The 13,627-nt window shown below is 50.2% G+C and overlaps 1 protein-coding gene across 2 annotated transcripts in view; it reads right to left on the bottom strand.

Moving 5' to 3' along the window:
* The window catches only part of GAS2L1 (growth arrest specific 2 like 1), a 49,956-nt gene that overhangs the window by 36,166 nt on the left and 163 nt on the right, over positions 1–13,627 (bottom strand). The window contains exons 1-2 of one of the 2 annotated variants that reach the window (XM_035098874.3): positions 11,942–12,827; positions 4,841–5,515 (exon numbers count right to left, since the gene is read on the bottom strand). In XM_035098874.3, coding sequence (XP_034954765.2) covers positions 4,841–5,491 — 651 coding nt within the window. In that variant the 5' untranslated portion in view covers positions 5,492–5,515; positions 11,942–12,827. Of the gene's footprint in view, positions 1–4,840; positions 5,516–11,941; positions 12,828–13,627 lie in introns of those variants that run through there. The other variant, XM_088659296.1, reaches the window with a different exon arrangement.

Below are 13,627 nucleotides of genomic sequence, written 5' to 3'. Positions count from 1 at the left end.
ACCAAATCCGTGAGCCTGGGAGAAAAAACTCACGTCACGCTGAATTTTGGAGTAGAAGCCAGTTATTTTCATGCACCAAAGCTCAGCGTGCCATAAGATCTCTTTGCCCAGGTTTTCTGCAGTTTGCAACAGCCCAGGGAAGGGGGATCTCTGTGTTGCCGAGGATTCTGCTGAGCAGATCTGCAGAGGCTCAGAGAAGCATATTTTGCAGAATGGGCAAAGAGCAAAATTGGTCTCCAACAGTCATTCCATCAGGCCACAGGAGCTAGGACTGCAGAGCCTCTAGTCTTTCACTCCCCCCAGGAACTTTTCCTCAGACTGGGGGTCACATTCCCTTCTGGGAAGCCTTCCAGGGGCCACATGCCAGTGGTGGGTGTGACCAGAGACAAGGGTAGGCGGAGCAATGAATGTGGGCTACATTACGTTGTTCACAAGCTCACACACCCCTCTGTGCCTCTCCATCCAGGCAAACAAGAGACATGATGGGTTTTTGAGGGCACATTCCAGGCAGGTAAAGACACACCTGGGGCATGAAGCAGGGTCATGAAAGGGTGCGCCCTGGGGAGGATTTCGGGGGCCAGGTAGACAGGACTGTTTCCTGGGCCTGAGGTTGTCCGCATCTCCTTTAAGAAAAAAAAATGTTTGTGTACTTACATATAGTTTTGCTTCAGTGGATCTATCTATTCAAAATTTTCAGTATATTTATATACTGTAATCTTTTTGGAATGTTGAATTTTTAAAATTATCTGCAAGATGTGTGTGTGCACATGTGTATGCGTGTATTTACTTGAAATTTTATGACAACTGTATTGATGAACTCAAACACTATGCAGTTGTACCTTGGTTTTTGAACAGCTTGGTTTCCGAACGTTTTGGCTCCTGAACGATGCAAACCCGGAAGTGACTGTTCTGGTTTGCAAACTATTTTTGGAAGCCAAACGTCCGACGGGGCTTCCGAGGCTTCCGATTGAGTGCAGGAAGCTCCTCAGCCAGTCAGAAGCCGAGCTTTGGTTTCCGAACGTTTTGGAAGTCGAACGGACTTCCGGAACAGATTCCGTTTGACTTCTAAGGTATGACTGTATTTGTAAATAAACAGTAAAATACAGAGAGGCAGGAGTCTCTTGCGGGATCGTCTTTCCACATATATGTCCACTAAACCTCTTCGATCTGCGGAACTAGTGCTGTGCCAAGTGCCAAGCAATACCTGTTCCACACAGGTAGGAAATTGTTCTTTTAATGTGGCAGCACTTTGGAACTCCTTGCCTATTGAAATCAGGCAGGCATGTTCACTGTAGTATTACTTTTTTGGTGCCCACTCAAAACGTTTAGGCAAGCCTATTCAAGGCACATCAACGTTGACATGTTTTTAATCTCTTTATACTAATATTTTATCTTAAATTGTTTTTAATTGATACTTTTAATATTTCCTGCAAACTGCCTAGAAGTTTTCCCAAAACCAAACAGTGCATAAATATTATTAAATAAAATAAAACAAATTCCATTTCTCTTAAAGTAAATAAAAAAAATCCCCCGCATTGCAGAGGGATGGACCAGATGAAACTCCTTGTGGTCGTTTCTGGCTTTACAGTTATGTGATTCTGTAAAAATGTTGAATTCCTAGTGCCAAGAGAGGGAGGGGGGGAAGCTTAGCTTTTCTTGAAAGTTTCAGGTCCTTAGTAGGGATTTCCCAGCACCACAGCTCTTGTCTGACAACTCTAACCACTAGACCACATCGACTCGATTACGATGCTGACCGTTGGCGGGAAAGATGGTTGGGGGGGGGGAATCTGCAGATCTGATAAAGGAACTCTGAAGATGAGTTGTGTGCAAAGGGAGACGGAAAGCAAATGAATAAACAGTGTTCTGTTTAGGGAAACGGCATGCGAAGGAGAATCCCATATTGACAGCTGCCAAATATTTTTAAAAGGAGGGTTTTAAACAAGAGGAATTTTCCCATATCCACTGAAGCAAACCGCAAATAGCCTGCAGATCTAAATCACACAACAGCCCGAAGCCTAAGCTTGCCAAGCTGGGCAGCTTGGCTGATCCTCAATTGGGCATTTCAGTTCAAAGCGGACAGCGATGCTAAGCCCCAAACACAGCAAACAGCCGTGCGCTGTCTTCCCTGCGCTGCCTTCACTTCATAAACATCTGCAGCCTGATCAGCTGTCAGTTTATCGGACCATTTCTTGCTCTCCCTCAAAGGTCGGCATCCTCCTAACTAGAGAGACAATGGAGTGTGCCTTCAGGGGTGAAGTCAAACCCCTGCTTTAGCAGCACCAAAGTTACCTCTCTGGGGCGCGAGCCTGGGCAGCGTGTATGGAGGTCCTTGGCTGCCCAGACGATAAGACCCCCTCCCTCTTGGCCTCGCTGATGTGGTCCAAAGGAAAGCAGAGCAAGACATTTGGCACCAGCTTGGCAGCAAGAGTTACCGGAAGGAAGCATGCAAGGCACCCTCCAACCGTCTTAGGGACTCCACTCTGGATTTGTGCAGGGTTTACTCCTTAGGCTTAGCCTTTTCTTCTCCCAAAGATATCCCACAAGGCAGGGGAGATTTAAGACCAGAGTTTTCCTTCTCCTAAATGGGCTCCCTTCCCAAGTTGATGATGCACCTCACTTCTCTCTACAGCATGTGCAGAGACTGCATTCTTGACCACTGGAACCAGTATTGGCGTCGTCTGGAAATCCCTAACTCACCGAGGGTTTGAATCCCAATGGCTACCCTCACTCGGTTTAGCCGCAGTTACAGGTAGGTAGCCGTGTTGGTCTGCCGTAGTTGAAACAAAATAATAAAAAAATTCTTTCCATTAGTCCAGGCATCCCCAAACTGTGGCCCTCCAGATGTTTTGGCCTACAACTCCCATGATCCCTAGCTAACAGGACCAGTGGTCGGGGAAGATGAGAATTGTAGTCCAAAACATCTGGAGGGCCGAAGTTTGGGGATGCCTGCATTAGTCAAAGTGCAAGTAGATAAATAGGTACCACTCTGGCGGGAAGGTAAACGGCGTTTCCGTGCGCTGCTCTGCCTCGCTAAAAGCGGCTTTGTCATGCTGGCCACATGACCTGGAAGTGTACACCGGCTCCCTTAGCCACAACTCTAGAGTCGTCCGCGACTGGACCTAATGGTCAGGGGTCCCTTTACCTTTACCTTTAAGGTGCTACTGGAAGGAATTTTTTTATTTTGGTTTAGCCGGCCAGTCAAACCCCTTTCATAGGGTGTGGCAGCTGCTGCATGCTGACAGCTTCTAGGAGTTGCGGCTGAGAGCTGTGGACAAAGTACCTCAGAAGGAGCACGATGTGCCCCCCACCAGAGGTACTAGCCCTCCCCTAACATCCCAGACACCCCCTTCAAATGTAGACTGAGAATACCGAGGGCTGTGCATACATAGGAAGCTGCCTTATAATGAGTCAGACAATTTGTCTATTCTGCTCAGGGCTGCCTACACTGACTGGCAGCAGCTCTCCAGGGTTTCGGGCAAGGAGTCTCTCCCAGCCCTACCTAGAGATGCCATCAGGGATTGTAGGATTTCTTCTATGCAAAGCAGATGCTTTGCCACTGAACCATTGGTCCATCTAGCTCAGTATTGTCTGCACTGACCGGCAGCAGCTTGCCTGGGTTTCCGACAGGGGACATTCCTTGTCCTTCTGGGGAATGAACCTCAGTCCTTCTGTGTGCAAAGCAAACACACTAATCACTGAGCTTCGACTTTGCGGAACACAGAGAGGATGCAAGATGCCAGCCTCAGAATTCCGCTGAATGAAAAAGCTCAGCTTTCCTTTAAAAGCAAACAAACAAGATTCTAGACCTCATGGCTGCAAAAATGTGCTTGGAAGCAGACGCCTGCCAAAGATGCAGTAACTAAAGGAGCTGCAGAATGAGATTGATCCTGGTCATGAAATGTAGTAGCTTCTGTGCCTTTGCCCTTCCCCGTGACTATCAAAGCAGAATTAAATTCTGCAAAACTATGCCATGCAAATGCGTTATGTACCCAGGTTGCAGAATTCTGTTCTACCTAGCACAGAATTTAGACTGAAACCTACACAATCCTGAAACCCAGTGGACGGAGCAGTTTTCCCCAACCTGGTGCCCTCCAGATGTTTTAGAGATAGCTCCCATCAGCCCCAGATAGCATGATTAGTGGTGGTTGGTGATGGAAGCTGATGGTGCAAAACATATGGAGGGCACCAAGTTGGAGGAGGAAACTTCTGGCTCAGTGTTAGAAAAGCCAGGTGCATAAGCTAGGTGCCAAATGGCATATTAACTCTCAGTTATAGTTGCCACAACGGAATGTCTTTTGACTTTCCAGTGCAACAGATCTATGATCTCAACTACATTGCTTGCTGTAGCTTGCTCTTACAACAAGTCACCCGTCCTAGTATGCAGGAAGAAGAAACACACACAATGGAAATGAACATGGCATAAACGATGGACTAAGGCAGAGGTTGCCAGCATTGGTACCCAGAAATCTCAACATAGTCGCAACTGGACCTATGCCAATAGCAAAAATTGCCTGGGGAATTTCGAATGCTATGCTGGCTCAGTTCTGTTACTTCTGTAATGCTGGAAATTTCTTAACCAGGTTGGATCCTGTTCATTGATTAACTTGGATCTCCCCCCCTCCAGAAGAGGGTTATATCTGTGTTGTGGCTGTTTGTTACCCGCTGGGATAGAAATATTTTAAAATAACAGGATAAACAAACATTTACATGACTCAATAAATATGCTGACGCAATTGCTAGCCAGCCCTCCAGAATTACAGCCAGGAGAAAGGTTCCGTGTGTAAAAGGAGACACATTTTAAATAAATAAAGAGGATGCCAGCAGGACAGAAGAGACTCACCAGCTCATCCAGGTTCTTGAGGTCACACAAAGTTATCCTCTGGCCTCTGCTGGGGTAAACAGGAGACTTTGGCCCCAGGACTTCGCTCGCCTCCTCCGTCTCCAGCTCGCCATAGGCCACCTGGTCCCTCATCTCCTCCTCGATCTCCTCCTCCATTTGGATGAGCATGGGAGCCAGCATCCCGAACTTGGAGCCCTTCCTGGCCACCTCCAGGAGGCAAAGGACGAAGTTCTTCTCGTTCTTCTTCAGCACCAGGTCGTTGGTCTCAAACATCACGACATCCTGGATGCCCAGCTCCTGGCGGCACCACTGGATGAAGTTGGAGATGTTGTCCCTGGCGATGAAGGAGCCCGGCGTGACGTTCTTGGCCTGGAAGACCACCTCCTTCTGCGGGATCCTCATGAGAGCCGCCGCCTCCGGGTGCAGCTGCTGGAACTCCAGCGCAATGCGGTTGACGTTGTTGGCGTGCTGGCAGAGGTCGTAGCCGGTCTCCAGGACATCCATGAAGTTCTCCACTTGGACGTCGAGGTCGTAGAGGGTGTTGAGCCACTCGGCCAGGTCCTCCTTCATGGCGTAGAGATACTCCTCGCTGGAGCGGAAGGGGCGGATGCTCTTGGAAGCCGCCGATTGGATGTTACTCTGGTCAGCCATCTTGCATATTCCCACAGCTCATCACTGGCAGGGGAGAAGATCAGAAGATACCACAATTTACAACACACACAGAGAGAAACTGACCCTTGACAGCAGGGGCAGGGCCTTAAATCACCCACTTTACATTCACAGAATTGCAGAGCGAGAAGGGCGCCTGGGGTTGAACCCGCTGCAAGGCAAGAACAAGTGTTGCAAATCGCTGACCTAACTGGAATCTTTCCTTGTTGGGAAACCTGAGTGTGACACCATTCTCTCCCTGCTTGCGGTTTCTGAGCCCAATTCAAAGTGTTGGTGGTGCTGACCTTTAAAGCCCAGCATACCCCTGGGAGCATCTCCACCCCCATCGTTCAGCCCGGACACTGAGGTCCAGCTCTGAGGGTCTTCTGCTGGTTCCCTCACTGTGAGAAGCAAAGTTACAGGGAACCAGGTAGAGGGCCTTCCCAGTGGTGGCGCCCTCCTATCAGATGTCAAGGAAATAAACAACTATCTGACTTTTAGAGGACATCTGAAGGCAGCCCTGTTTAGGGAAGATTTTACTCTTTGATGTTTTATTGTGTTTTTAATATATTATTGGGAGCCGCTCAGAGTGGCTGGGGAAACCCAGCCAGATGGGCAGGCTATAAATAATAAATTATCATTATCATTCTTATTCTCATTATTTCAAGTGCTTTTTTCGGGGGGGGAGTGCAGGGGTATGCATACCCCTAAACATTTTGAGAATCTTAGTTTGGCCTCATTGAGGGGCAGTATTTCAATATGAGTAGGAAAATGAGAGCACCTCTAAACATTTGTTAAAGAAAAAAAAATCACTGATTATTCCCAGCCACTGATATCGTCTCTGACAGTGGAGCTAGAACATAGCATAGGAACAGTGTTAGAAACTCAGATATATAAGCTAGGTGCCAAATGGCTCCTTAAACCTAGGTTGCAGTTGCCACAACGGACTGGGGGTTGGACTAAATGACCCTCAGGGATCCCTTCCAACACTACAATTCTATGATCTCAACTGCATTGCTTGACGGTAGCTTGCTCATACAGCAATTCACTTTGGACCGGCAAGAAGGAGAAACTCACAGAGCGGAAATGGGAGTGGTATTAATGATGGACTAAGGCAGAGAAATCTCAGCGTAGTTGCAATTGGACCTGCGCCAGTAGCAAAACGCACCTGGGGAATTTCTAACTCTGCACAGGGACATCAGAACAGTCCTGCTGGATCAGGTCAGTGGCCCATCTAGTCCAGCATCCTGACCTCATACTGGCCAGCCAGATACCTCTTCTGGGAAGTCGACAAGCAGGATCTGAGCATAACAGCCCTCTCCCCACCTGCGATTTCCAGCAACTGCCATTCGGAGGCACACTGGAAAACTCAACACACACACACACACACACACACACAGAGTAGCCTTATCCTACACAGATTAACCTAATCCTTTAAAGCCGCCCAAATTGGTGGCCCGGCTTTTTAAAATTATTGTTATTAAATCCGTACACCGCCCTTCGTCCGTAAGATCTCTGGGCGGTTCACAACATAAAATTACAATACATTTGAAAAACAAAATAAAAATAAGGGCAAAAAACAAACCAACTATTCCCCCTCCAAACAACACATTTCAAAGGGTATCGGATGCCCATCAGCCCAAGGGCTGGTTAAAGAGGAACCGTTTTCAGCAGGCGCCTAAAACTGTTGGCACCACATGAACCTCCACAAATGGGGAGCCACTGCAGAGCTTCAAGTCTGCAATCCGGTTGAGAACCTCTCAACTGAGTTGTGGTGGTGGTGGTGGTCCAGTCTGCACAAATAGAAGTTGGGGGGGGGGTCAGGAGGGTTTCCATGGAGGCCCTGGAGGGGGGAATTTGCTGGTTCAGGTGCCAACCAACCAACCAACCAGGCACTGAGCCACCTCCTCGCTCAGTGCTTTTCAGGTGCCTAAACAAACTTCTTCCTGGCTCATGTCCCTCTGCTGGTAAGGATGACTCATCCCACGTACTCAGGGGCAAAGTTCCCATTCAGAGCCTGTGAACTTCAGGGAGGGACAGGGAATCTCTTTGTACTCACCTCCCCTCTCTCTCTTATTATTATTCACAGTGGCCTAATCCTGGGGGGGGGGGAGTCACAGTACAGAACCTGACCCACCCATTAAGTGGGCTTCAGTCTGAGAAGCAGCCCAAGGGTTTAGTTTGCTGCCGTTCACAGCAGCTCAGGGATCGGTGAGAGCAAAAGCATGGGTGCATCAGAGCATAGGCAAAGTGCCCTTCCACAAACAGCTCCCAGGCCGTTGGCAGAGGGAGGCTACCGTAGGCAGGTGTGCTTGAAATTGCCAAAGAGGGGTGTCTAGTTGCCATTTTGGGGGCAAGTCTGTGGCTCAGCTCTAAAGGACTGGCTGTGATTGATTCTCCATTAAACATCTGGCTAGTTCAGATAACAGCCTTTCAGCTAGGTAGGTTAAGAGCTTTGAGAACTTAGAAGAGTTTGGATTTGATATCCCGCTTTATCACTACCCGAAGGAGTCTCAAAGCGGCTAACAATCTCCTTTCCTTTCCTCCCCCACAACAAACACTGCGTGAGGTGAGTGGGGCTGAGAGACTTCAAAGAAGTGTGACTAGCCCAAGGTCACCCAGCAGCTGCATGTGGAGGAGCGGAGACGCGAACCCGGTTCACCAGATTACGAGTCTACCACTCTTAACCACTACACCACACTGGTTCTTAAAGAAGAAAAGTCACTTGATCCAGGGACGGTCCACATATATATACAGTACTGGCCTATCCCGGCCTCTTTTTCTTAATGGTGAATGTTCCTGCTCAGGCTGCTCGGAAAAAGCAATTTGATGGCAGAAATTCATTCTGACCGAACAGATAAACTGATAGAATTCTACAGGATGGGGTATTAGTGTGTGAAAACAGTCCAGATCCAATGATCCCCAGATGGGGAAGATGTCAGATGACATCCTGGCTCCCAGGTATCCTCACTTGGTTGCAAGTGGTCGAAAGCCAGGTGATTTAGCTTTGATACCTGCATTGCAGAGGGTTGGCATAGATGACCCTTCAAACTCTCCAATTCTATGATTCTACTATCTATCCCCAAGTTACACCCAGTCCCAACTCGTTCATCAGTGGTTTCCTTCCACGGGATGCAGCTGGGATGCCTTCAACTTGGAAAGGCAGCCATGCAGCTGTTGTCAACCTGCTGGCTTCCAGATATGGTTGGACTACAACTCCCATCAGTCCCAGCCAGCCAGCCAGCTGATGGGAGGTGTAGTCTGACAGATTCTGCAGGGTGCCAGTTGAAAGGGTGCTCCGCTGCTGGGGAGCTCGCAATGAAGAATGAAAGGCACTATTTTGGCATTGAGAGCAAGTGTGGCGCAGTGGTTAGAGCACTGGGCTCAGGGGACCTGGGAGACCCAGGTTCAAATCCCCACTTGGCCACGTGAAGGTCAGCAGGGGTGACCTTGAGCCAGTCACCACCTCTCAGGCTAACCTACACTGCAGGGTTGTTGTGAGGAAGAAATGGGGAGGAGTTTGTGCACCACCTTGAGCTCCTTAAAGAGAAAGGGGGATAAAAATGCAATCAATCAATCAATCATGTTATTATTTATACCCTGGCTAGTGAATCAGATTCAACAGCACACAGGGATCACCACCTGAACTCCATGGCCTCTTTCTCAACCAATCATTGAGAGGATAAAATGGGGATAAGCCAATGAGGTCTTTGAGGAGAAGAACAAAGGCCCCACCTGCGATATAACATTTAAAGCAATGTCATATCGCTTTAAACAGTCACAGCTTCCGCTCCCCCAAAGTATCCTAGGAAGTGTAGCTCCTTTAGGGTGCTGAGTCAGGAGAGACCCGCTCTCAGAGCTACAATTCCCAGAGTTCCATGGGAAGGATTCCCAGCATTCTTTGGGTGAAGCCATGACTATTTAAAGTTGTATGATACTGCCTGAGATGTACAGAGTGCAGGTGGGGCCAAACTTACAATGGAAATAAGGCTGCAATAAGTAGCTGCTGGAATAGCTCAAGGTCCACCTGGCCCAGCCTCCTGCTTCCGACAGCGGCTAGCCGGATGCCTCTGGGAGCCCAGATCTTCCCTGCAACAAAGCCCCTAACCTGCCATGCAGCTAAATAGTTCACTGGGGTTGAAAGTCTTAGCTGCAATAGCTGAAACCGATCAATAGACTTGCCCGCTATCAATCTGTCCAATCCCCTTTCACGAGCTCCCTGTGCTACTGGCCACGACCACATCCCGTGGCACAGATTCTACGTGTTAGATTTATTACCGTATTTACTCGAATTTAATGCTCATCTTTTGGGGGAGTGAAAATTAAGTTGCACGTTGCACATTAGATTCGATGGCACGTTTACATTCGCCAGCCAATACTTCTTTTGGTTTCAAGGTTCTGAAAATCGATGTGCGCGTTAAGGTTTGATGGTGTGTTAAGACTCGGGTAAATTTGGTATCCATCAGTGATGTAGCTAAAAGGGAACCCAGACATTGGCTCTGAAAGTAAGGAAGACAAGGACTGGGGTAGAGCAACTGCCTTGCGTGGGGAAGATCCCATGTTCATTCTCCAACATCTCCAGGTGGGGTTTGGGAATGCCTTCTGCCTGAAACCCTGGACAGCCGCTGCCTGTCATTGTAGACAACACTGAGCTAGATGGACCAAAGGACTGACTTGGTATCATTATTTATTACCATTATCTTACAAGGATCTCAAGGTGGTGTACATGGTTTCCCTCCTCCCCGATTCATTCTTACAACAACTCTGTGAGGTAGGTTAGGCTAAGAGATGCTGTGACTGGTCCAAGGTCACCCAGTGAGCTTCATGCCTGAGTGGGGATTCAAACCCTGGTCTTTCAGGGTCCTAGCCAGACACTCTAACCCAGGCATCCCCAAACTTCGGCCCTCCAGATGTTTTGGACTACAATTCCCATCATCCCTGACCACTTGTCCTGTTAGCTAGGGATCATGGGAGTTGTAGGCCAAAACATCTGGAGGGCCGCAGTTTGGGGATGCCTGCTCTAACCATTACATCACACCGGCGTAATAGACATCACTGTGTCTCTACAGTAACTGTGATTACCTTTACAGCCCTCTCAGACAGTCAGGTGGGGAAACAAACCTATATGTTGAAACCTGGGGCTTATCCAATTATAAAAGCAGAAGTCAGACCGAGATCAAAACAGGTCTGTTTCATTTACCGCAACCATTTCTCTCCCTGCTGCAGCTTGGAACTTAAGAGGAGGAGAAGCACAGATAAGATAAACTGGGGAGATAGGACACTTTCACCCTAAAAATCATAGCCACATTCTAACTCCTTTTGAATGAAACTGGTTAGAACATTAAAAGCTGCCTTGTACAAAGTCAGACAGCTGGTCCATCCAGTTCAGTATTGTCTGTACCCCCTCAAAACAAGATAAACGCTAGTCCTTATTATTAAGATGCTAGTCCTCATGATTCTAAAAGCGGAGCTGAATTAAATAGGAAGCTGCCAGTCAGGCCACTGGTCCACATAGCTCAGTATTATCTACACTGACCGACAGCAGTTCTCTTGGGTTTCTGGTATCGATCCTCTCCCAGCCCTACCGGGAGATGCCATTGGGAATTAAACTGGGGACCTTCTGGCTGCAAGGCAGATAGATGGTCTAACCACTGAGCTATCCGTCTCCTGCCCCTATCACGACTGAATTGAGTAGGTGGGCAGGTGCGATGACCCTGCAGCACCTGAGAGACACAATGACTCAGTATTAAGTTCTCAAACCTGTCATATGAGAAGGAAAGACAATACCACTCTGCGATTCGAGGGCTCCTGATAAGGCTAGAACAAATTAGATACAGTTGGGGTGGGAGGAAGATTGTGATTGTGTGTGTGATCACACACACACACACACAGCTTAGCAATTTGGGCTGAGACACACAATTTCATATTTCATTCATCAAGTACTGGATGAGCCACCACAGACAAACCATGAATACCCATCTCCTCAATCCCCCATGTCATGCTTCTGGGGGTTCACACGTGCAAGCTTATCAGTCGAGCATCCATGGAGGGCTTGAGCACGTGAATGGGACACCAACCCAGGCAAACTTCTACACCCCTCCCACCCACGCGACGCTTTCCAGAGGAACCTGTTCACGGGTTCGGAGGCTTCCACACGGATCACGACGGCTCAGCGCAGGGCAATCGAATGTGCCGAGCCCCCGAGGAAAAAAGCCCGCCGCGTTTGAGGCGGAGAGAGAAGAAAGTCTGACCGGCGAGGGTGACCGCCGCCCCACCCCCATCCTGTTCACACATGCAAGTCATCACTTGATGCGGCAGCCTTCCACCGCGCGGCCCGCACGTCTGAACCAGGCCCAGCCATCCTAACCCGTGCAGATGCCGTCCGCGCGTCCAACAGCTAGCCGCCCCCCCCCCAACCCCGCAAAGAAACCATATCCTATCATATAAACTCACCCGGATAACCATGACGAACCGGAGTCTCGCTTCTCTCCCCGGATCTGGGCGGGATGGGGAAGACACTCCCCGCGCGGATACACAAACCCAACGTGGACTCCCCCCCCCGGGGAGGGAGAGAGAAGGAAGGACGTCGTTCACCCCTCCCCGTCCTTCAAACACCAGCCACGCGTCATCGCACCCGGGTTCTCTCTCTCATTTCCCTTTCCCACGTGCGCCTTTCCCTCGCCGGTAACTTTCCCCCTCCGTTTTTGCGCGCGCGGGCCAAAGAAGAGCCAAGGGCGCACGGAGAGAATTCAAAGACCCCTCGGGGGGGCGAAGAGAAGAGAGGGAAGCAGCAGCAGCAGCAGCCTCGGCGACCTGTCTCCAGTGGGGAGGGACAAGCAATCGAGGCTTGGTGGGGGTGGGGGTGGGGGTCGTCGTCTCCCTTTGGCCGGCGCCGGCCCCCCTCAAGGAAGCAGGAACCTCTCCAAGGCGCAGCGCGCCGTCGGTGGAGGGAAAAGAGCCGCGCAGCAGCAGGCAAAGCCGGGAGGAGGAGGTGGAAGCGCCGCCTGCCGCAGGATCCGATCCGAGCCTGCTAATCGCTTGTTGGGAATTAAGCGGCTCAAAGAGGCAAAGGAAGAGGTGGAGCCGCTGGCCCGGCCGGGAGGAAGCTGGAGAGAGGAACGCGCCTGGGCGCGGCGAGGTTGGGTAGGTGCGCCCTGGCTGGCTACCCGCCTCCGGGGCTCAGTGCCTCCATGACCCCTCCAGCGGCGAGCGGGGAGAGCGGGGCGGGGGTCTGGAGCAGCCCCGGCTGGCCTGCTCCTGCTTCTCCACCGCCTCCTTCCCGTTGCCGGCGCCTTGATCTCATCCGGATCAGGGACGAAACACGCCCATCATTCGCTACTGCTGCTCCTCGTCGGGTCACTGCTTCATTTCTCCAGGGAGAGAGAGAGAGGAGAGGAGAGGTGCCCGGGATTTCCAAGCGTGCGTGACGCAAAGGGCCTGCCCACGCGCAGGCTGAGCTCCGCGTGGCGGGGGCAGAGAGAGGCGCTCTGCACATGCTTAGGAGGCGCTCGCTCTTTCCTAAGAAGGACCCGGCTACTGGATCAAGGCCACAAGGGCCCATCTAGAGTGGCCAAGCAGATGCCTCAATGAGAAACCCTCAAAGCAGGACGGGGCACAAGAGCGCTGTCCCTTCCTGCTCTTTCCAGGAGGTGGAAGCGTCGCTGCCTTGAGGGCTTCCGGGATAGCCTGGGGTGAAGTCCCGCTTCACCTTCTTGGGAGTCCCTCTCTTATGCTCTTGGGTTTTTGGGGGGGGGAGCAAAGGGGAATAATTATGATTTCCTCCACCCCCAGCCCCAAATTCTATAGTAAGAGAAACTGGGGCCCAAGCCTATTGGGAAATGGTGGGTCTCTAACCATAGAGCTCAGATATGTAGGAGCAGGCTGGCTCTGCCCATAGGGAGGAAAAGTACTCTGTGCAAGCTCAGAAGCCCTTGCTGAGAGTTGAAGGGATGATATCCTGGTTTGGCACTGCGGTCGGGGAGGGTGCTGTAAATTGCCTTGGGGATGGGGGAATAGAGCCTGCTTTCCCAACATTGCACTTTGAATTTCTAGAACAGAAGATCCACGAAGGGGGAGAGGATGAGGGAAGAGCACTCTGCACATGCCCAGTGGTTATGCCATTATCATCATTTCTTTTAA

The sequence above is a fragment of the Zootoca vivipara genome, chromosome 16 (assembly GCF_965207765.1).
Source record: "Zootoca vivipara chromosome 16, rZooViv2.hap1.1, whole genome shotgun sequence".
NCBI classification, from domain to species: Eukaryota; Metazoa; Chordata; class Lepidosauria; order Squamata; family Lacertidae; genus Zootoca; species Zootoca vivipara.
This window is presented reverse-complemented; position numbering and strand designations above follow the sequence as displayed.